At 54.4% G+C, this 22,392-nt stretch overlaps 8 protein-coding genes across 8 annotated transcripts; 5 read left to right on the top strand and 3 right to left on the bottom strand.

The window, feature by feature from the left end:
- Positions 1-301: 301 nt before the first annotated feature.
- J4E85_007019 (uncharacterized protein) lies at positions 302-2,458 on the top strand (the record flags this gene model as incomplete). The annotated part of the gene is made up of 1 exon (XM_051471253.1): positions 302-2,458. The coding sequence occupies one exon, from the start codon at positions 302-304 to the stop codon at positions 2,456-2,458; it is 2,157 nt and encodes a 718-aa protein (XP_051325463.1).
- Positions 2,459-4,317: 1,859 nt separating this feature from the next.
- DTD1 (D-tyrosyl-tRNA(Tyr) deacylase) lies at positions 4,318-4,692 on the bottom strand (the record flags this gene model as incomplete). The annotated part of the gene is made up of 2 exons (XM_051471254.1): positions 4,318-4,422; positions 4,525-4,692. 2 exons carry the CDS (start codon positions 4,690-4,692, stop codon positions 4,318-4,320), a joined length of 273 nt encoding a protein of 90 aa, XP_051325464.1.
- Positions 4,693-4,883: 191 nt separating this feature from the next.
- J4E85_007021 (uncharacterized protein) lies at positions 4,884-5,139 on the bottom strand (the record flags this gene model as incomplete). The annotated part of the gene is made up of 2 exons (XM_051471255.1): positions 4,884-5,077; positions 5,133-5,139. 2 exons carry the CDS (start codon positions 5,137-5,139, stop codon positions 4,884-4,886), a joined length of 201 nt encoding a protein of 66 aa, XP_051325465.1.
- A 412-nt stretch (positions 5,140-5,551) lies between these two features.
- On the top strand, positions 5,552-7,602 carry J4E85_007022 (uncharacterized protein; the record flags this gene model as incomplete). Its single annotated transcript, XM_051471256.1, has 3 exons — positions 5,552-5,806; positions 5,856-7,435; positions 7,542-7,602. 3 exons carry the CDS (start codon positions 5,552-5,554, stop codon positions 7,600-7,602), a joined length of 1,896 nt encoding a protein of 631 aa, XP_051325466.1.
- A 2,050-nt stretch (positions 7,603-9,652) lies between these two features.
- J4E85_007023 (uncharacterized protein) lies at positions 9,653-10,414 on the top strand (the record flags this gene model as incomplete). The annotated part of the gene is made up of 3 exons (XM_051471257.1): positions 9,653-9,667; positions 9,801-9,925; positions 10,126-10,414. 3 exons carry the CDS (start codon positions 9,653-9,655, stop codon positions 10,412-10,414), a joined length of 429 nt encoding a protein of 142 aa, XP_051325467.1.
- Positions 10,415-13,287: 2,873 nt separating this feature from the next.
- Positions 13,288-14,793, top strand: J4E85_007024 (uncharacterized protein; the record flags this gene model as incomplete). Its single annotated transcript, XM_051471258.1, has 3 exons — positions 13,288-13,478; positions 13,591-13,865; positions 13,916-14,793. 3 exons carry the CDS (start codon positions 13,288-13,290, stop codon positions 14,791-14,793), a joined length of 1,344 nt encoding a protein of 447 aa, XP_051325468.1.
- Positions 14,794-15,445: 652 nt separating this feature from the next.
- On the top strand, positions 15,446-16,785 carry CPR6 (peptidyl-prolyl cis-trans isomerase cpr6; the record flags this gene model as incomplete). Its single annotated transcript, XM_051471259.1, has 4 exons — positions 15,446-15,458; positions 15,529-15,596; positions 15,675-15,853; positions 15,918-16,785. The coding sequence occupies 4 exons, from the start codon at positions 15,446-15,448 to the stop codon at positions 16,783-16,785; spliced, it is 1,128 nt and encodes a 375-aa protein (XP_051325469.1).
- Positions 16,786-17,571: 786 nt separating this feature from the next.
- On the bottom strand, positions 17,572-21,965 carry J4E85_007026 (uncharacterized protein; the record flags this gene model as incomplete). Its single annotated transcript, XM_051471260.1, has 2 exons — positions 17,572-19,004; positions 19,055-21,965. The coding sequence occupies 2 exons, from the start codon at positions 21,963-21,965 to the stop codon at positions 17,572-17,574; spliced, it is 4,344 nt and encodes a 1,447-aa protein (XP_051325470.1).
- Between the last annotated feature and the right edge of the window lie 427 nt (positions 21,966-22,392).

Genomic DNA, 22,392 nt, shown 5'->3' on the forward strand with positions numbered 1-22,392 from the left:
CAGCATGCAACTATTCATTCACACGCAGGTATGATACGTCCAGCGTCGTTTGCGGCAGCAGCTAAAATCTCAATTAAGTGACCTGCTCGTTCGCCATGAGCGACTCACTCATCGCAAAGAGCAGAGTACACAGCAGAATCACCAGCATACTCCCGCTGGAGATACATATGGCTCGGTCGAGGCTCGGCCACACAAGCGCATGCGGTCAAGTTTCGATGCTGGACGTCCAGTGCCCGAAATACCCAGTATGATGTCCTCGCCTGCTGTTTTGGATCTGCAATCGTCGCAACAACAACCCGCAATGTCACACGCCTCCATGACCTTCGGGCACAACAGCCCCTACTCTTTGACAGCATTGTCCATGGCTGCCGAGTATCAAGCCCTTCAAGGTAACATGGCAAACGGCTCTGTTCATGATGCGATGCCAACCCCAATGCCTTCGCATGCTGGCACGATAGCTGCGAGTGTTGAAGGCCCACACTCAACCATGCTCACGGAGCCGTCTGCTCATAGCTATGAGTCGACCTTTGGAGAGTCTCTGGACAGCCTCACTTCATTCCTTGACAGTGAACCACTTAATTCGTACCACTTTGCGTCCCTGATCAACACCGAACAGCCCATGCCGTTCTTTTCTCCAGACTCATTTGGCTACGGTCAACAAATGGCGACCGAGCCAGAGGGAACAACAGCGCCTACACATGGTTGGAGACCAGCCCAATTAGAAGAGCCGCCGTCGCTTTCACGCTTCGGCTCTCGTTTTCCTTCCTTGCAGCCAGACGATCAATCCGCTCGGAAACGATCATTCGCAGATATTTCACACGAGGATCGGCAGGAAATTCTCGAGATGCTCCAGCCCTTCTCCATGGTCATACCCAGCGACTTCGTCCTACCAACTCGATTAGCACTGTGCAGATATATTGCTGCGTATATCAACGGATTTCACGAGCACATGCCTTTCCTTCACATACCCACAATGTCCGTGGAGACGTGTTCGATAGAGCTACTCCTAGCATTGGCAGCTATCGGTGCACAATACACTTTCGAGGGTGAAAAGGGTGTCGAGTTGTTCAACGTAAGTAAAGCAATTGCGACGCACCGTATCAGGAAACGGGATACGCGCCTGGTGCAGCTCCAGCATCATTCTGAGTCGGACCACTCGTCGCCCCACAATCATCCGAGCGATCCTCGTAGCCCTCAACGTAAGGGCTCCGTCTCGGGACCGCTGGGCCTACCTTCCCAGGCTGATGTTCCTGTACTTGGCGAAGATCTCATGCAGACCGCTCAGGCACTACTCTTGCTCATGGCACTGTGTACTTGGGCAAAACACAAAGAGATTCTCAGAGAGGCGTTAGCAATCCAAAGTATATTAGCTACCCTCATTCGGGATGACGGACTCGAGACCGAACCTCTGCATGAGACCATCTCATGGTCGGACTGGATTCGGCGCGAAACGATCAAAAGAACCAAGTTCATCGTCTATGGCTTCTCCAACCTCCATTGCATCGTCTACAACATTCCTCCATTCATGCTAACGAGCGAGGTCAAGTTGCCCTTGCCATGCAGTGCCGCGGAATTCAAGGCTCCTACAGAGGCTTTATGGAGGGAAGCGAGGAAGAAAAGTGCGCCTGAGGTCCTGTTCCAGGATGCATTGAAACGTCTGTTCACAAAGCAAGGCCGCGACGTCACCGAGGTCAACTCGTCGTCTGGAAACTACGCGTTGATACACGCCCTGATACAGCATGTTTTCTTCCTCAGACAAGTGGCCCGATGTCGTTTCGAAGGACCCGGTGACCTCAGTGCAGAAGACGTCGCGTCGCTCGAGAACGCTCTGCGGAACTGGCAGACCGGATGGCGCCAAAATCCTGAATCATCGCTCGACCCAATGTCGCAGAACGGTCCTGTCGCTTTCAACTCAACTGCGTTACTTCGATTGGCATACATACGACTCTACGTAGACACCGCAGGTCGAGCTTTAGAGACGCGCGACCCTGTGCTGATTGCCAATGCCTTCCGCGCCGGACCTACAATCAGGCGCTCGCCAAAGATCACAAGAGCTGTACTCCATTCGGCTCACGCACTCTCTATACCCATCAAGATCGGCTATCGTCTCGTGGCAAAGACACAATCGTTCATCTGGAGCATCCAACACTCCCTGTGCACGCTCGAGTGCGCCTACCTCATGAGCAAGTGGCTTGAAGCGCTATCGGTACCAGAAGCAGACCCGCCCGTCACAGAAGACGAGCACAGAATCATTGCGATTGTGAAGAGCATGTTGGATGAGACCGAGTTTGCCGTACCCGCCGATATTACGCCCGACTCGCCCAACTTTACACGACATCTCAGCGCGGGTGTGCTCAGGGTCTGGGCGATGATTTTCAAGGGATCTCAAACTTGGGCTATCGTTGATGTTATCGGGAGCTCTCTCAATCTGTATGCGGATATGCTAGAGTCTGGGTGAGCAAACCTATCAAGATGGTCCGTTTCACCAATAACATGCAATGACTTCTGTGGACTTCAGCCGAGACATTTGGCTTCCCTGATGCAAACCGGGGTTGAGCATCAAATGAAGCCAAGTCTCGCATCAACAACCCAAATTGGGTAATAACCCAGCTGCATGGTTTGCGCTGAGAATGTGATTTACGACGATCGAAGCATATAAGAGAGTGTCCCCCGCGAGCAGCGCCCGTTGATGGATACTGGGCTCCCGAAGTGAGACGACACTCGAGCGATTCGGTCGCCGTTCGAAACCAGCTTTGATAACCAGAAATACTCTTCGAATACGTCAAAAGTCAGCAAGATTGACCCCGATACCCTTAGCCCACTATGACCGAACAACGTTCCGAGCGGTTACAGGATACGCTCCCCAAAAGGCCAATGGCCTCCACTTGTGCAGTCGACCAACAAGAAACGTATCGAATCAGGAGTTGTCGAGCAGCGAGTTGAATTGCAATCAACTCACGAAAAGCGGCGTGGGGGGAAAGTCGACGGCCGCGTGGGCTTGAAAGAGTGGTGAAAGAGGTCGAAAGAGCAACTAGCGAAGGCAAGGAATAAGACAGAAAACGTGACGTGGTGGAAACATCGGAGCTTGATTTATCCCGAAGCACCATGGGCGTGTTAGGCGTTCAAGGTATTACCAAGCAGAAGCAGGAATAAAACTTCGTGTCTCTGCACCGGAAGTACGGGGGTCGGTCAGCCCACTGTCATGGATGCGCACCGAAGGAGTCCTACTTTCAAGACCGGCACTGCCACTTCCGCAATGGAGCTTGTGGTGCGAAGCAAGACGTGGAGTTGACGAGGCGCCAAGCAAGTTTCGGAGAGGCTGTCGCTGCAATCTAGTCCACACGTCCGTTTGAGGTGTGTGTTGCGTAGGATACAGTCACACGTCAGTGTCAGTGACAGTGTCACTGTCACCTTCAGCAAAAATCCCACCGAATTCGATATAGATGCGTTTCAGGTGTTTCCGGACATTACACGCGCTTTGGTGGTGTCGAGATAGCTGCCAATCACCAATCGACATGCAGGCGTCACCTAAAGGCTTTGCAACGGCAGCTTGGCGGTAAGATAGAGGCGCCCATGTTCGAGCAACTTATCCATGCGAGATAGTATTTGTCGATGAGACATGATCATGGCTCGTCGTGCTTGGCTAAGGGTAAAGCTGTAGCTTGAAAACCCATTGACGAATTTAGACGGTGCTGACGACGAAGAGCCATATGCTCTCCCATAGGTCTGTCACTGGCACAGAGTTCTTTCATCTATCAACCAGTTAACAGCTTTCGCATACCCTACCTCAAACAGCGTGGGTGCTCAATCCAACTGCATGCCGCGCCGTCATTCGCGAGTCCAGTTAATTACCGTGCTGCCGGGCGTAATGTGCAAGGTTCAGTCCAACTGCATATCGGTTAAGACAGTGGCGCATCGGCACGGGGTCAAGCCTTATCCTCGGGTTGGAGTTGCAACCGATGCGCGCGTTCGGTATGTCTGACATAAGCAGCGTCTGTACGTGCAGTGGGAATGGACATGATGTGAGGCGGCATGTATGGATGAATATTGTATTTGTCTGGCGGCGTGCATTGTTATTGTCCAGCAGTAAATGTCTCCTGGTGGTGCGGTGACAATATCCCGAGTCTGTGTTGATCACGACGCGTCTTCGTGGTGTAATGTACCAAGTCGATAATCGTAAACACGGCGGCTGATTGTATTGACATCTACTCAAGTCGCTCTATGGGTATCTTGAATTCTTGCGTGATTTTGGTCATGTTGTTGACCACTACGAATTGAACGAGAGTTAGTACAAGGCCTGCATGTGTACTATGCGTGCTACTTGCGGTCATCAACGTCGACTGTCTGCTGATTGCTTCCGTTTGGAGCACCCGAGGTTGAAGCGTCCGTCTTCCGTGGGTTGGTGTCGATTTGAATAGTGACCTAGCAATGTCCATTAGCATTAGCAGGCAAAGCGGCACACACTCAGGAAATGTAATGCTTAAGTTGTACCTCGCCATCTAGGCAGGTATAGTCCAAACCTACCGGCCCATCGTTAACCAGAGCAACATCCATCATAGCAGCAAAAAGTCCGTCTTTGACCTTGTCGGACTCATAGAGAGATCCGACCTTCTTGAAGAAGGCGTGGTATAGTGTCTTGGCTTGGTCGCCGTTTGCGGATTGGTGGAAATCCGGCTTGTTTCCCTTCTTCATAGAGGCCAGTAGCGTGAATTGGGAGACTGTCGACAATTAACACACCGATTCCGCAGCAAAAGCACTGTCATAGACAGCCAAGAATCCCAGAGTGCGTTTCACACATACCACACAAAACCTCGCCATGGATATCGGTCACGTTGCATTTCCACTTGACATGTCAGTCTCAGCCGAGAGAAAAAGCATCGGCTTCATACGCGGCCCGGCAGGTTCTTGGAATCGTCGTCCCAGAGCTTGGCCTTGAGTATCTTGCTGGCCATGGCCTCAACATCCTTCTCCGTGTCGTCTTTGGAGACGGCAGCAAGGACCACCAAGCCCTTGCCAATCGAGGAGATCAACTGTCCATCGACCGTGACTGATGCCGACTTGACCCTCTGCAGCACCGCTAGACACGCTTAGTATAGTCGTGGTTACGTGTGCATGGAGGCGGGGGTCCGTACTCCTCATGATGGCGGGGTAGCAGCAGTGGTGAGAGAAACCTGGGTGGCTCAACGTGCGATAGCCTCACGGTGATATGGGCAGCAGCGCAACGACGTCACGCATGGGAATTGCGACATGCGACAATTATGAGACGGGGCTGGAAGAGGGTGGAACGCGTAGATGAAACCAGACGCGTGGGGCCAATCGTGGTGGCTAGTGGCCGCACTCTTGGCGAGGACGCTAGGCCAGCCCTGTGGCATCGCGTTACCTATGCGATACGTCCGCCTCCGCATTCAGCCCACGACAAACATCCACGCCATTCCCCGTCGGACGCCCTCACTCGCGCGATTCGACTGTCCCACCGCCGCTGCCACCCCCGGCGACGCAATCATTGCCGTAACCACCGCGAAAGTCCTCACGACGAGGCTCGACCCTCGCCATGGCCGCCCGCAAGCTCCAGCAGGAGATCGACAAATGCTTCAAGAAAGTCGCCGAAGGCGTCGCGACGTTCGAGAACATATATGAGAAGATCATGCAGACGGGCAACCCCTCGCAGAAGGAGAAGCTCGAGGACCAACTGAAGAAGGAGATCAAGAAGCTCCAGCGCTCGCGGGACCAGATCAAAACATGGGCTGCCATGTCCGAGATCAAGGACAAGAAGCCGTTGCTCGACCACCGGAAGCTCATCGAGACAGTAGGCTGACCGCCGCCTCCCGGCATGATGGGACGCTGACATGTGACAGCAAATGGAGCGCTTCAAGGCCGTCGAAAAGGAGATGAAGACGAAGGCATACTCCAAGGAAGGCCTGCAATTAGCGTCCAAAATCGACCCCAAGGACAAGGAGAAGATGGAGATGGTCGAGTTCCTGCAGCAGATGAACGAGGAGCTGGAGCGCCAAATAGAGACCATCGAGACCGAGATCGAGACATTACATGCCAACGTCAAGAAGACGAAGAAGGGGGACAATTCAAAGGCAGAGCGAGTCGCAGAGCTGGAAGAGTCGGTCGAGCGGAATAAATGGCACCAGGGCAAGCTGGACCTGCTGCATCGAGCGCTGGAGAATGGCAACGTCGAGACAGAACAGGTCAAGGAGATTGAGGACAGCATCAAGTACTACGTCGAGAGCAATCAGGACCCCGAGTTCATGGACGACGACACAATATACGACGACTTCAACCTGCAAGAGGAGGAGGCCATCTTTGGCCTGGGCGAGAACCTGGACCATGTGTCTTCACACGAGTCGCAGTCGATAGCAGACGACACACCCGAGTCAGACGTGCGACCGCCAGCACCCAAGCCGAAAGCGACAGAGGCAGTACAACAACAGGCACGACGGCCCTCGACACAGATGAAGTCGCCATTACCAGCTCTAGCAACATTGCACACGCCGTTACCTGGCGTCTCAAATACCACGGCCAACGCGATGAAGCCCGCGCCGATACCGACAAGAACGCCGGGCGAGCCCTTGAAGTACGCCTCGGCCGCCGCTGCTGCAGCCGCGAGCGATAAGAATGGAGTGGGCATTGCTCCTCTGCCACCACCACCGGGAGGGGCCGCAGCACAGTCAGGCCTCGCTCCTGGCGGCGCACGGGCAAGTGCAGCGAATTCCCCGGCAATAACACATTCCCAACTGGCCTCGCGCGCGCAGCCAGCCGAATCCGCACAAGCATCGCCAGCTCCTGCGGCAAGTATACCCGCGACGCCTGCTGCAGAGAAGGAGACCCTTTCGCGCGCCGTTTCGTCGGAGGACGCCTCCAAGTCCAGCAGAAGGACACCAGCTCCCGAGCCTGTAGAGGAGGAGGAGTCATCGGCTGCCACCCCGCCGCTGACGAACGGTGATTCTCATGCAGAAGAGGAGGAAGAGGAATCAGTGTATCACCTACCGTCGAGCCTACAGGACCTCCTGGACACATTTGAGGCGACCAAGAACGACATATCCGCCTCTGCCTCGAAACCTCCGAATGAGCACATGCTAGCAGCATCCATGGCCACCGCGCCGGACTCTGCGGATACTGAGGCGCCGCGCCACTACCGACCCCAGAATCCCTATCCGTTTACGCCCGCGCACTACCCGCAAGAGCCGTTACCCATCTTCGATGATCCTCGCTTGTACTCCCGCATCGAGACGGACGCTCTCTTCTACGCCTTCTACTACCGCCAAGGCACGTACCAGCAATACCTGGCTGCAAAGGCACTCAAGTCGCAGAGCTGGAGATTTCACAAGCAATATCAAACATGGTTCCAACGCCACGAAGAACCAAAAGCAATCACTGAAGACTACGAGCAGGGGACGTACCGCTTCTTTGACTATGAGAGCACATGGTAAGCACCTAATTCTGTCCACCAGCCCTACGCGGGGCTGCCGTATTACAAACTCGCGCCACGCCGTGCTATTTCTGCACGTCATACAGTGCTAACCTTATTGCAGGATGAACCGTAGGAAAGCTGACTTCCGATTTGCCTACAAGTTCTTGGAAGATGAGCTATGAGCAGTCGGCTGCTTTCTTCTTACCGACCCGCATGCTCGGCTTGGGGTAATTGAGTTCTGTATTAAGATTAAGTATTAGGTAGTCCTGGAATGGGTCCCGTTGAGGGCAAACAACTTTTGCTCTTCGGATCTTGAATCCCTTCCATCAGGGCATCTTCGGTGCGTATTAATGTCCGCCCGCAGGCACCCGACCGACCACGCGAGGTGTAAGTCACGGTGAGACAATTATGCATGGATCAAATAGCACTTATTGAGGCTCACCTGCCAAGTGCAGGCCCTCCGCCCGCGACAATTTGGCCGTCCAAGGATGTTGTAGCGGTCTGAGCGCCGGGCGTAATCTGACATGATGTGGCTAACGGCTGCGGAATGTGCTCAATTGGTCCAGACGACGTTACACTGGGTTCCGCCCCCAATCGGTGGAGCCTACAGGGCTGCAGGAGGAGGCTGGTCGCATGCCACTGGTCGCCTAAGCGAGGAATCCTTCCGCGACGTTCAAGCTTCAGTTACGCCCCGTTACGCCCGGCAGCACTAACTCGTGCATGACTTTGAGTTGAGCGGTTACTGCATCAATCATTTTACGGCATTCGTGCGCCGGTCCAAGTCCATCGGGTTGCGGGTTAATTGACCCGCTTACAGCAGCAGCAGAGACAGACGAAGACAGGACGCGAGATGGATGGGCGTTTGATGACGGCTAACCTACTTGGAGACGGGCGGTCAAGCAATGTTTGATTTCAATGCGTTTCGAAGGCATGTTGTCATCACAAGTGCTCTGATAATTTCAAGCGATCAAGTGGTCGGCTGCGTTACTGAGAGCCAGCTGGAAAAGCCTGGAGCATCGTGAAACGACCATGTCGAACATGATAGACCTCAGGCCGATCGCTAGGCTCCAGGCCACGTTCTGCAGCTTAGCAGGGGTTCATTCCTACACCGCGGAACGAAAGTACGCGAACAAGAGCCACGCATGCACATCCAGTCACACGGGGCCCATCGACCTACCCGCATGTGTGTTAATCGGTGAACCATGCCTATCATATATCCCGGTACACCAAGATCAGAACACCAACGTGTACGCATTGGACTATTCTAGCTATTTGCCTTGCCAAGCCATGACAACGACAAATGAAAGAGATGGTACAGTTCAATTAAAGTTGGATCGGGGCCTAGGGGTACTCGCCCTGCATCGCCATAAGACGACACAGATCTACCAGTGTCCTCGTTGTGCTTCCTACCTCTACACCTAGACCACTATTTCACCGCCTCAATTCTCCCACAGCATACGACAACATTAGGCCTTTTGATTCACCCGCGCCGCGACCAGACCCTACAATTCCATTTTCCGGTGACGGCACGGACACTAGTTGTCGTCAGCCCTATACCGATTAGTTGTGTGGGGTACCACCAAGCTGGTACAGGCTTCGCCTCGCCATCCTACGCATCCACCTCAGCAATCTTGGACTTCTATATTCACACATTTGGCCTCTGGCGTAGCAGTCCTTGTACAAGGAGATCGCAACGCTTACCAAAGACGCGATCGTCAAGCCCTGTCGAGCGAATCCACAACCTGATCCGACTTCTCGCCTTACGACACTTCTAACTTTGTTTCGTCATCGCCATGTTGGCACACTACGGCCCTCAGGGAGATGGCTTTGGGCGCCCGGACGGTTCATTCCCTCCGAAATACCTGTGAGTCGATGCGGTTCTTGAGGGTCTATAGCATAAGCTCTGGGGTGGCAGTGAAAGGTCTTTGCCGATATGAGGGAACGAGTTATCATGCTCGCTTCATATAAGACTCGAAAGCATTCCAGGGTAGCAAAAGCAACAGCATCATCAACGGCAACTTCTAACACTGGTTTCATAGATCTCTCGAGCAAGTTCAACTGCGTCCTCGAAGACATACGTCCGTCTCTAGCACAAGAAAGGCATCCAGACCAAACAAGTTACGCATCATCACTTCGCCCGTGGCGCCCGTCTATCGCCCTTCCACCACTACAAACCGTACGAAGAAGACGAAGACGATACGCCCGAAGCAGGAGCAACCGCCTTCGCCCGCCATGTCCGGATACAGCGTAAGTCAAACTCAATCTGTTCGTCGTCACTTGCTTTGACTGATAACATCAGTATTCCTCTTCTGACCAAGGGAACTACAACTATCAAACGTCCTACCCAGCTTCATCAGTACCTCAATACACACAATCCCAGATCAACACATACTACGCACAGTATCAATGTTACCCACCTCAACCGTACCAGATCATCCCAGATTACTACGTGCAGCCTGTGAATGTTGCGCCTACTGCTGGATACCAACAGCCAGTAGCTAGTGGGTATGACGTTGGAGGTTGGCAAAGTCACGGCGGTGATCTAGGGATGGGTTCTTCACAAGCCCCAACTAGGTGAGCATCTTTACCTCGAAACCTGGTGTTGAGATACTAACATCAAAGCAGAAGCAGCAGTCGTACAAAGTAATTACTCAACCCCCCTTCCCCATTCCCTTCCCCATCCACTAACTAACCTCCCCCCACAGAACATGGACCTGCGACATCGCCTCCTGCACCTCCTCAGCAAACTTCACCCGCCTCGCCGACCTGCAACGCCACCAATCCACCGTCCACGGCGTAGGCACCCCAGAGTACCCTTGCAACGTACCGCGCTGCAACCGCGTAGGCGACAAAGGCTTCACGCGACGAGACCATCTAGTCGAGCACCTCCGCAACTTCCACCACATGGACATTCCCAAGCGGAGACCAGGGGAGCGAAGCGCTTTCCCCTTTGGATGGCCTGAAGGAGGTGGCGCGGGAGGATCTCACCAGTGAGTCTACTTCACGTATGGGAGGGAAGCGGGGGAGGGTGAGAAAGAGGAGGCGCTGATTGGGGTGTAGGGTTGACGAGGGTGTAAGGGAGGGGGCGGAGGGCCAAGAACAGGGCGAGGGGGGAATTGGTCAGCGTGTACGAAGTGGTGGGAGGGAGATTGTACGAGCACCCATTACTTCGACGACGTCAACGGTGTCGACAACGTTGACGAGGAGTCACACTACTGCTACTGTCACACGTGGTAGGGTCGCCAAACGCCCGTCAAGAAGAGGTGATAGAGCGGGTGGCAGGAGCAGGGGTGCGAGTTCTAGTGCAGGCATCAGTCGTTTGAGCGCTCAACCTGCATCGGCTTCTTCTTCTTCAGCCACAACGTTATCCTGGCTGGACGTCCCGCAAGAGCAAGGCTTGCGTTTTTCGTTACATCGACATCCGCCTCCACCACCACTACAACAGTCACAGCACCAGTCACAACAACAAATACAACAACAACGCCATCCCCTCTCCTTCACCAACGCGGAACTAGCCGAACAAGACATCTTGCTCGGTGGGACCCCCGGAGACTTGTTTGCAGCACCGGCCCCTGACCCGGAGACATTCCACAGGCGGTGAGACTTAAACGACGACATGGCATGGGGTTTCGGTTAGAGTACATGTGCGGTGTGCATTGATCTCTCGTTTACTTCGCGTTTTGGTTATAGCATTGTTTGCACACTTTGTTTAGAGTCTTGGTTTGATTTTGTTTGCATAGCATCGCATGGTCCGGGCATATACATACATGATTCAGGCTAGGAGACTAGAAAACGGCTAGAACCTGAGAGGCGCTTTGGGAGTTTGTTATTCTATTTTAGATTTTTCTGGCCTGGTTGCTCGCTCTACAAACAGAATACATATCAGAGTTTTTTGTTCGTTGATACGATGTTGTTGATCAATCGGGCCGGATGGCAAGACATAGTGTAAGCTTGTACATTGTCTATACGAGCAGACCAATCTCGATTGCGCAAGCAGCTATTTCGACGATAGTGCTGTCTAGGCAGGTACACTTCCTGCCTACCTCTACGCGCATTGGTTGCCTAAAGACGTTAGTCAGCGGAGGTTGCCTCTGGACATCGTGACATTGTGTCTTCGAGGTGCTGCAAGAACGTTGACCGGTGCCCTGGCAGGATTGGCATCCTTGATGCTTGCTCGTGATCCTGCTCGCGTATTGCGGAGGATCCAGATGCGGGTTGCCTACGGACTCGCCAACAGTTGCTGTAAGTCGACTAGACAGGTGTGTTGGTTGACTGCGCCGCATAAGCCTCGCTTGACCTGTCCATGCTCCCCACAACAGTCGCATTGTCTTGTGCGTAATGTGTGTGCGTGTGCGCTTTATTACCAAGCTGACGTCGAGGCGAAGAGGAAGGGACAGGGGATTTGGAATCCAACAATGAGGATGCATGAATGATGTGCATTCAACCCGAAGGAAGGGGTTGCGTGCGTGGCGGCTTGGTACTGTGCCGCATGAGCCTTGCAGGCTTCCTCATCTCCCACGTTGCGGCGTCTGCCTGGGTTGCCGTCTACCGTTACGTCGGTGACGGGTATGTTCGGTTCACAGTCCTGCAATGGAGATGCCGGGTCGCAAGAAGCACTGCTTTGATGGTGAAGTTCTGGGGGTTAAGACATGGGTGCCGTGGTGCCGAGACCAACATTGCCGCTGTCATAGATAAGCCGATGCCAGGTGAAGCGAGGACGCTCACTCACCCAAAGCACACAAGTTCGCAGACCCTATGCACAATAGACTGAGCTTGTGATAAGGTTCTGTGCCGCATCCATGACCAACCCTAACACCTATGTCCGCGGCGCATCGGTTGCCAGATGGAGATTAAACCCGAGGCTGAGGTCGAGGTCCAGCAACACGTCTCAGCCCGAGCCGCGGGGAGCGATCCGCTGCTGGCACAGTTCTGACTCCACGTGGTTGTGCCGCTTGCAACACACGGCGGGCGTGGGGCATTTGGCCCCGTGATCCTGCTGTCTATTCATATCCATCGAGAGATCCTGCGGTGCATCAAACGGTCGTGGGTTGCGCGAACGCTGTCTGCGCCGCAGCTATTTCGAACAATCGACCCGCTCATCGCAACAGTTGAGCCTCAATCATGTCTTAGAAGGCCTCATCGGCCATCGGAGGAATGTGACGCCAAGGTAGGGCTGGGGATGATCGCACAGTGGTTGAGATGTTGTGTGCATCGCCCTCGCGACCGGTCCGTCGATGACTGTGCGCGGCTTCCTTCCGAGTGTATAATTAGTCGTTCAGGCCTTCAAGGTGAAGACCAAGTATCCGCCATGGGAGCTAGGTGCTTGATACCTTTAATGCCATGGAGAGCGTCGAAGAGCCAATCAGCGATGCGGCCATTTAGCTTACACAAGATCGTCGCGAAGCGCTGGGTGTTTGCTGGATAATGGTGATTGCTAATTTACTACATACTTCGATCTTGCCGCAAGGTAGGAAGGAGATTAGTAACCTAGGTACACTGTCTGGAAGAAGACAGAACTGTAATGACGTAGGTCTTGGTTAGCGCACTTTGGGCAGCCATGGAATCGGGAGAGGTCGTATGGATGGATGAACATCTGACACTTGCAAGTTGCCTCCTGCACCACCAAACGTCCTCGTACCTTTGCAACCTATACCTTGGTTGACTTTTGCTCTGACTCACACTCATGTCTTTCACACCGCACTTATATTTCTACACAATCGAGTTCACAGAGCCTTTACCGTTTCAATAACTGCTCCTTCACCTTGTTTTCCCCGCAGTCCAATCTTGGTTCCGCCACACCGAGCAAACTTCAGCCTCTACAGGCATATATTACAGTTTCCCCAGAACTTCATCACCCATAGCCCAACATGCGCGACCTCCGAAAACAGGCTCTCGAGAGCCATAAGACTATGTCGCGCAAGGCCCGCTCGCGCGTCGTATCCACAACAGCCTCAAAGACAACGTCGGCGGCAGGCTCGCCAGCACAGTCGCGCGCCGCCAGCCGCAGTCGCCAGGACTCCTCAGATGAAGACGGCTTCAGCGACGGCACTGCTTGGAGGTGAGTTTCAGTTTGCGCATAACTTTTTTTGGTTTTCCCCACATCGCGACTGCACCGGTGACATCATCGCGTCTAGCCATCCTCGCGCGATCATCTACTGACATCCTCACAGCACAGCATCCATCGACGATGTACTCAACGGCGAAGATATCAACATACCCGAAGACGCGTGGAAGGCCGAGCTCAACACGCGCATCGAACAAATCACCAACCTCAAGCGCAGCAGCACCGAGGGGCGCACCGAAAGCCTGAATGCCTACGCACACGTACTCATGGCCCGCTATGCGAGGGATGAGGTTGAGGGACATGTGAATGAGCTTGTCTCGTCCATGATTAAGAGCATTAGACAGGAGACGACAGAGGCCGAGGTTGTCAAAGCCCTAAAAGGTATGTACAAGCGCAAACACCGTAGATAGGCCTTTACTAACGCTCGCCAGCACTCGCTGTCACCGCCGTAACTCTCGATTCCGACAGCATCTACGACGACGTTTCCGACCAACTAAAGCGATCGATACAATCCTCTTCCTCAGTCGCAATCAAAGTGAACGCGATCCACACACTCGGCACGACTGCCTTCTTTGCTGGGGCCGGCGACGATGAGATCCTGGATATCATGAACCTCTTCATTGAGATAATAGAGTCAGACGGCGCATCGATTGACGCCCAAGACGAGGGCAATGTCGTGATCGCTGCTTTGGAAGAGTGGGGTCTCCTTGCAACCGAGATTGATGATCTGGAAGAGGAAACGGAGGCTGCAATGGAAGCGTTTGTCGAGCAGCTTGAGAGTGCCGACTCTGGTGTTCAGATTGCAGCAGGCGAGAACATTGCGCTCCTGTACGAAAAGTCACTCACTCCCCAAGAGGAGGACGAACAGGTGCAAGAAGAGCAAGATTCAGACGACCCAGAGCACGTTCGCGACGGCGAGCGGTTAGTCAAGCGCTACACAGTCTGGCGACGACAGGATCAGCTCATGCACACACTCGACGAGCTCGCCAACGTCTCAACACGCCGCATATCCAAGAAGGACCGCAAAGCACTACACTCGTCCTTCGCAGACATCCGCAATTCGGTTGAGAAGCCATCGCGCGGCCCCGCCTACTCCACCGCTCTGCATGAAGAGACCGGCAAGGCCTACGGAGCGGGCAGGATGAAGGTTAAGATTAACAAGAATGTCGAGGTCAGAATCGACAAGTGGTGGAAGTTGCAAAGGCTGAACGCGCTGCGACGGACACTGCAGGGTGGTTTCACTTACCACTACGAACACAATGAGCTAGTATCGACAGCTCTCCCTTTCTCCATGTCGGCAAGACGATAATGTTTTGCGCATAGAGACCATATTTTGGCGTTGGCATCAGCTCGAAAAGTGCTTCTATTATTACACGCGTGGATACCTGGTTGTAAATGGCGTTTTTGAGCTTACTATTATTTACGAACTGGATGGGATCGGTCAGCAAAGAGGAGTAGATTCGCGCCTGGGAGTCTAATAAGATTAAGATGCATATACCATGACATTATTACTGACCGTTCGGGTGATGTTTGCGAGTTTAGCGCTGAGGCTTGCCGTGTAGCTTTAGGAGGTCACTGCCCCGCGTTGCCCCTCATCGCGAGCATCATGTCAATGTTTACAAGACACAACAAGCTCAAGAAAGCTTTCCTTTACGAGTGATGGTGCAGTCAAGACGAACTATGTTGTTACATAAATATAGTACAGCCTTCCTAAAGGATCTGGTCAACCTGGTTGCGCCTGCCAATGTCGTACGGATGTGTAAAGGCGGGCTTGGCGCGGCATGAAGCTGTAGGCTGTAGCTTCCGTAGAAAGTTCTGGACAGCTATCACCGTGCTTTTCTTCAGCCTCGCACATAAACTCCGACTCCTGCAACTCCGTCGATATTCTCAGTGCTTGAACATTGATATCCTTCGCTCATACCACGGCATACCCACCCAACATCTATAGCGATTCCGCGATCATGGCTGACACGAGTGAGTAACTTTCTCAGAAGCCTATCTATAGGTTTTGAGAGCCCAAGAGAGTCTTGCTAACAAGCTTCAGAGCGCCCTCGCGTCTTCTTCGACATCGCCATCGGCGGCGTGAAAGCCGGCCGTGTTGCTTTCGAGCTCGTACGTTCCCCATCCTCCCATGCTTTGCACGCGCATACATTCCAATCCGCTCAAATATAGAAACTAACAACCCACTAGTACAGCGACATCGTTCCCAAGACCGCCGAGAACTTCCGCGCACTATGTACCGGCGAGAAAGGCGAAGGCGCATCCGGCAAGCCGCTGCACTACAAGAACTCGGGCTTCCACCGCGTCATCAAGGGCTTCATGATCCAAGGCGGTGACTTCACACAGGGCAACGGCACAGGGGGTGAGAGGTAAGCTGTGGCCGTACGAAATGCATGTGAGACATACACTGACTTGGCATCTTCACCTCTGCAGTATATATGGGGAGAAGTTTGAAGACGAGAACTTCGAGAAGGTCCACGACAAGCCGTTCTTGCTTAGTATGGCGAATGCCGGCCCAGGAACAAACGGCTCCCAGTTCTTCGTTACCACCGTCCCCACACCGCATCTCGACAAGAAGCACGTCGTCTTTGGTGAAGTCATCAACGGTAAGAGCATCGTACGCCAGATCGAGAACCTTAAGACGCAGAGCGGAGATAAGCCATTCCACGACGCGACGATCATTGACTGCGGAGAGCTCACCGGCGAAGACTACGACAAAGCGACAGAAAAGATCTCGGACGCAACCGGCGACCCCTACGAAGACTTCCCCGAGGACCAGAAAGCCAGCAGCGACGACGAATGGAAAGGCGAGGAGATACTCGAGATCGCTACCAAGCTAAAGGACATGGGCAACGACGCGTTCAAGAAAGGCGACCTCAAACTAGGCATTACCAAATACGCAAAAGGTATCCGCTACCTCCACGAGTACCCCGCTCCTCTCGACGACGACCCCGCAGACCTCTGGCCCAAACTTCAGGCCCTGAAGATCTCCCTCTACTCCAACAGCGCGCTGTTGCAGAACAAGACGGGTGCATATAGTGACGCGGCGGAGAGCGCGACCAAGGCGCTGGACATTGAGGGTATCACGGATAAGGACAAGGCAAAGGCGCTCTTCAGGCGGGCGCAGGCCAAGGCAGGAAAGAAGAACGAGGACGAGGCGTTGGCAGATCTGAATGCGGCGCTCAAGCTTGCGCCCGGCGACGCGGCGATTGTCAAGGAGTTGGATGTAGTGAAGAAGAGGGTGCAGGCGCGGAAGGAGAAGGAGAAGAAGGTTTATCAGAATGCCTTCAACTTTGATTAGCCGTCAGATCATGATGCTTGTGAGAGGTGTGGGGGTTGCAAGCAATGTAGGGAACAGTAGGGAATAGGGACAGATACCAGTGTAGTCATTAGTATAATGGACAGCATTCTATACCAAGACCAATTTCCACCAACACAACAGTCACTTCACAGATTGTGGAACAGAAGTTCATGACAAACAACCACATTGATATCTATGCATAACCCCAAACTTTGCAAATGCTATGTACACCCAAAAGAAACGTACCTCATCAACCATCCCCTCAACCTGCCAAATATGCCTTACAGCCTACCCAGTCGTTCGTGCCCCCTAGAATGAAAATCTAAATGAATCAAAAAAGACCCCCAAGACCAAGACGATAAACAAACAAGTAGTCATCGCTCTAACGCGCCATATGTAAAAACGTCAAAACTTTCGTCGCGAGTAGTAAACATAGTTCAAGTGAAAAACGTCGTCCCAGAACCAGCCTCCGCCTTTGTTGTTATAGTATGCCCATGCCATGCCATGCAAGCGTTTTTGTTGCATCAACGTACGTCTAGCCCACCCAAAACGCAAGGCGATGATGCAACATGTGAGTGTGTATATGAAGTACAAGCTTTTAGCTTTTTGGTATTTTCCAATCGACTTCGCAGCCGATCCGAAGAAACAGGCAAGGAAAAAGGGTGTGGCTGAAAGCAAACATCACTACGACGGACTCGCCTTATCCAAAAGTTCACCCGCACTCTTCCTCCTCTTGATTTCGCGTCTAGCAATCGCGCGCGGACTCTCGGTAAACCATCCATGGAGTCAGAATTCCTCGTCGCGGTCTTCGCCGCGGGTGGTGTGTTTGCCGCGCATGCTGCCCATGTTGTCGTTGTAGCTCTGGTGGCCGCCGAGGGCGCTGGTACCGCGTTCGGCGCTGCGGCTGCGGTCGCGGCTTTTGTCTTTGCCTTTGTCTTTGCGGTTCTCCTTGTCACGTTCCTTGTCTTTTTTGTCCTCTTTCTCCTTGTCTTTGTCCTTGCGCTTGCCTTTGCGTTGGAAGGGGAGGACGCCTCGGAAGCCGCGTTCCTTTTTCTCCTTCGTGGCTTTCTCGGAGAAGGCGGGGAGGGCGGTTGTGTACTCCTCTTCTGCGATACTGCCGCTGTCGCTGTTTTCCATACTCTGGCCGCCTGCTGAACGAGGCGGTCTTCCGACGAGCGAGTTTGTGGACACAGCGGCAGGTCTTTGTTGGTTGATGTGAGAGTTCGGATTGCTGTAGTTGAAGGACTGTGTAGAGGTAGATGTAGAAATCGTGGTCGTGGTCGTCGTAGTCAAGGCTTGCGGGTAGGAAGGCGCAGGGGCCATGTGAAGACCATCGCTGGACCCCGGTGGTGTATCCTCGGTTGCCGATGCTGATGCACTGGCCGAAGCAGACGCGGACTGAGAGGCATTCACCGAGTCGTTCCCTGACGGCGTGTATTGACCAGACCATTGCTTCTTCGCAAAGGGGTTTGTGTAAGATATGGTGGCCGAGCTGTTGCTCTTCAAAGAGCTCTGAGATGCTGAGATGCTCGAATTTTGCTGATGTCGTGCCCGTGGTGGTGGTTGCATCGTGATGGGTGTGCTGGTAGACGAAGACGAATAGTCATCGCCGCCGCCAGGAGATAGGGGGGTTTCCTCCATCTCTTCTTCCAGTATTGGTCCACGATTCCTCGTTGCTGCACCTCGTGACGTGTCGATTTGCGCCCCTTGTAGCTGCTCGACCAATTCCTCCCACTTGACACTCAGTGACGATGACGGCCGTTCGGCAGGTTCAGCGCGATTCAGGCAGTCTTTGGTGCGTTCGCTGAGAGACAGACAGATGTTGTGGAAACGGAGGAGATCACCGTCCGTGGCTTGTATGTCAGGCGCACTCTTCTGTGTGTTGTCTAGCCAGAGGTTGACTAGCATTGCAAAGTTGCGTGAATGATCGATGAGGTATGGTAATGATGGGAACCCTTCTTTGAATGTCGGAGGCAGACGATGAAGAATGGCGATCGGAGTACTGTACGATGGCGGTATCGGTGGTGCGGGTTGCGATGTGGTCGATATTGAGCAGATATCGTCGAGATACTTCTTGAACTCTTGCCGATGCGTGGTGAGGAATTGGTTCATGGGCTCCATCCATGCTTCTTTGGTGCCAAATGAAGACATGTTCGCCAGACCTTGCAGTGACTTTGCAATGAGCGTGAACGTTCTTCGAGCTTTGACCTTGGGGTGATCTAGAGGATTGTTAGCGAGATGGTTAAAGCAGAAGTGGAGAACTTCGCACCTTTCAGTAAGCCAAAGAGTTTCGGGTTCAGCACCGCTGGAACGAAGAAGCGCAAGAACAGGAAGCCAGAGACACTGCTGTACTGCACCGTCCGGAGGTAGTCTCCATAGCGGTCGTCAGCACAGGCCCTGATGTGCCTGAAGATCAATCTCAGCTCCTGTGGACACCTCGCCACGGAATTGTAGATGGCTCGCCAAACTTCTTCAGTACAGTTGATCAGCCTTCTCCAGTTCCGGTCCAGTTCGTGTTGTGAAGTGACTTTGTTTGGATCGACCTCGCAATCAGGGTCCTTGGTGTTGATCTCTCTCAGCTTTTCGCTCAGAGTCTCCTCCAGGTACTCTTTCCCAAGTCGCTTCATGTGCAGATCCAGTGACTTCGTAAGCAAGGTGTTACCGCGGAAGAGCAAATTGGCCTCCAGTTTGGCATTGTTGCCCATGTCGCGAACGAAGAGCTCGCGGTCGCTCGCAGAACCAAAGGTAGCCAGCGAGGATTCATTCGATTCACTTGATCCCAGTCTTTTACTGAACCGTAACCGACTAGCAGGTGACTCTTTCAATGTGCCATCAATCTCCTCTTCGACTAGCGCGCATATCCACTCACCAGCTGCCCCGGACACCTGGAAGATGTTCAACAGATATTCTGATAACCTCCTGAGCTCGTTCGGGATCATCTGGGCGATCTGGAGTGTTATTCCGTTGGAAAACCTGTGGAGAAGTTCTGAAAGTGGATAGTAGTCGCGAGCCATGAGAATCGCGCATTCCTCGCTGCTGACTTTGACCAGTACCTCACCGACACTGTTTCCATACATGTTGATAAGCGGCCACCATTTCTCCATCTCTTGATTCGGGCCGAGGTCGTCCAGATAGATGTCGGTTTTTCCTACAGTCTGATCGAAAGAGATGCCAGCGTAACCACCCTCGGAGACGTATGGGTCGGAGTTCGTGGCCTCGAATCCGCTCTTTTCGGTGCGGTTATAGCTCGGCGGTCGCTTTTTCAGGAGTAATGAGGCGGTGTGTAGAGCAGGTAGATCCAGGAATTCAAACTCTTCTCTCCAGAAAGGATTGTTGCCCTCGCTCTTGACCGTGGTTCGTGAACGGGTCTCTCCGTCTAGCAGCACTTCAACGAGATAGCCACCCGGGTTGGTTGTGGCAGACGAAGACGGTCGTATCGGAGTTGTTCCGTTGCTATCCGAGACCTTGGGGCTGACAGGCGGAATCAATTTCGCTTCAATGACCCTTACGAACAATGATTTTTCCATACGGAACATGTCTTGGGTGCCGAAAGACGGCGACAGAGTGCCCTCGTCGGTCATGGCATCCGGTGACTTGGGGCCATATAGTTGCGGAACGGTGAAGGCGCGTAGGAGGACGATCCAGACCTCGTACAGAACTCGTGACTCTAGCGATAGGAATATGGGACGCAGGATTGTTAATGCAGGAGAAGAAGCAGCGGTATACTGGGGATATATGGCAATGCAAAATTCGTTATCCAAAACGGAGGGATCCAAACGCTGAACGGCGCATCGGGAAAGCTGGGAAAGCTGAACGGTGGAAACAAGGGTGACATCGGTGTCGGAGTAGAGCTTGAGCTCTCCGTTCTCACGGAGCGTGCATGACACTCTTCTCCAGCGGCGGGATCCGTGGCTCTGGACTCTGTACGCCTGCGGGCGTCCCCCTTGCCCGTTGTTCTTGGCGGTGCCTGTATTGCTGCTGTATGTCACACTGGTGTCCCAGTAGATCATCTTGCCGACTTTGATGATGGGCGCCTCCTTCTTGGGCGAGTCTTTGAGGAGCGACACCTCAGAATGCCGTCGGCTGTCTGGCAGGCGGCGCTCGATCATGACGGGCGCCTGGGGCTTGGCCATCCTGTTCTGGATGCCCTTGGGACGCATGGGCGACCAGCACAAGAGGGCGGCGAACCACGAGTCGAACTCCTCCTGGGTCGGCGGGCGCAGGTGGACTTCGAGCTTCGAGTTGTGGACGACGACGTGGATGTAGGCCGTGTAGGCTTCGCCGTCGTATGCGCTCTTGACATGGCAGCCACGGAGATCGGGGATGAGGGTGCGGGTGTACGACGTGTCGTTCTTGGGCTCGTAGACCAGGCTGCCGGCCTCGTCGTTGATGTAGCAGTACGACAGGCCCCAGGGGTTTGGTTCGCCGCGGCGGAAGGCCAGCAGACCCTGCATCTTGCCGCACGTGGAGCGCATGAGGGCCTTGAGCTTCTTAGCGTCGGACGCCGGGACAGGCGAGACCCACGAGTCGGGCGGGACATTGGAGGGCGAGAGGACGGGCGAGGTGGAGCGGTGGGCGGCCGCCTGCTGTTGCTGCTGCTGCTTGGTGAGGCGGCTGCGGCTGTTGGTGCTCGAGGTCCGGGGCGGCTGCTGGGGCGGGGAGATGGTGGAGATGTGGCCGATGGAGGTGACGACCGACTCCTCGAGGCTCTGGTAGTTGCTCTGGTTGCTGGCGACGGAGCCGATGCGGTGGCGGCCGGAGCCAAAGACGGACGAGGGCGAGCGCTCGCGGGTGCTGCGCTCCTCGAGGGTGCGGGTCCGGGGCCGTGTCTGCTCGCGCGCATTGCGGTACTCGGAGTCGCTCGAGGCGCGGGCGACGTACTGGCGCGGGTTGGCGGTGCGCTGCGAGTTACTGAGCTGGCTGTTGTGGGAGCGGGGGCTGTTGGGCGGGGACTGGAACGTCTGCACGGGCAGGCCGTCCTCGGGGATCGTGGCCGTGGCCGTGTTGGTCGAGGTGGTGGTCGTCTGCGAGGGCGGCGGCGGCGGGTCGTCGGGGGTGACGGTGCGGATGGTGTGGGCATGGCGGACGTCGTCGCGCTCGTGGAGGGAGTAGACGCCCTGGGCGGCCTCGGAGGCGCTCACCTCCCTCCGGCTGCGTCGCTGCTGCGTCTGCTGGTCCATGGATGCGGACCGCTGCGGTGTCGTCTGCTGCTCATTGACACACGACAGGCGGCCCGGCTCTGGCAGCTGGTAGCCGTGGCGCTGGCGGGACTTGGGTGACGGCGGACGAGGGCGGCGGGGGCGCGGCAGGACTGGCGTCTGGTGTCGTGAGGCGCATCGCAGGCCTCGTTGCGCGGGCAAAATGGTCTGTCGTTAGGTAGTCAGAGGCCCACCGCCAGCCCTAGCGAGCCAACATGGCCACGACTAGCACCCAGCCTTGGCGCCGCTGAGATGCATCGCTAAATCACCGCGCCCCGGCCCAAGCACCGCGACGCCAGCTGACGACTCTACCCAGCTGCGCTTGGGTGCCCAACGTCCCTGTGCCCGACGTCTCATCTATCTGCTTCACCGATTCTAGAGTCGACATGTATACAGGGGACACGACTGC

This window comes from Alternaria conjuncta (genome assembly GCF_024043145.1).
Source record: "Alternaria conjuncta strain BMP 0040 chromosome Unknown scaffold_9, whole genome shotgun sequence".
NCBI classification, from domain to species: domain Eukaryota; kingdom Fungi; phylum Ascomycota; class Dothideomycetes; order Pleosporales; family Pleosporaceae; genus Alternaria; species Alternaria conjuncta.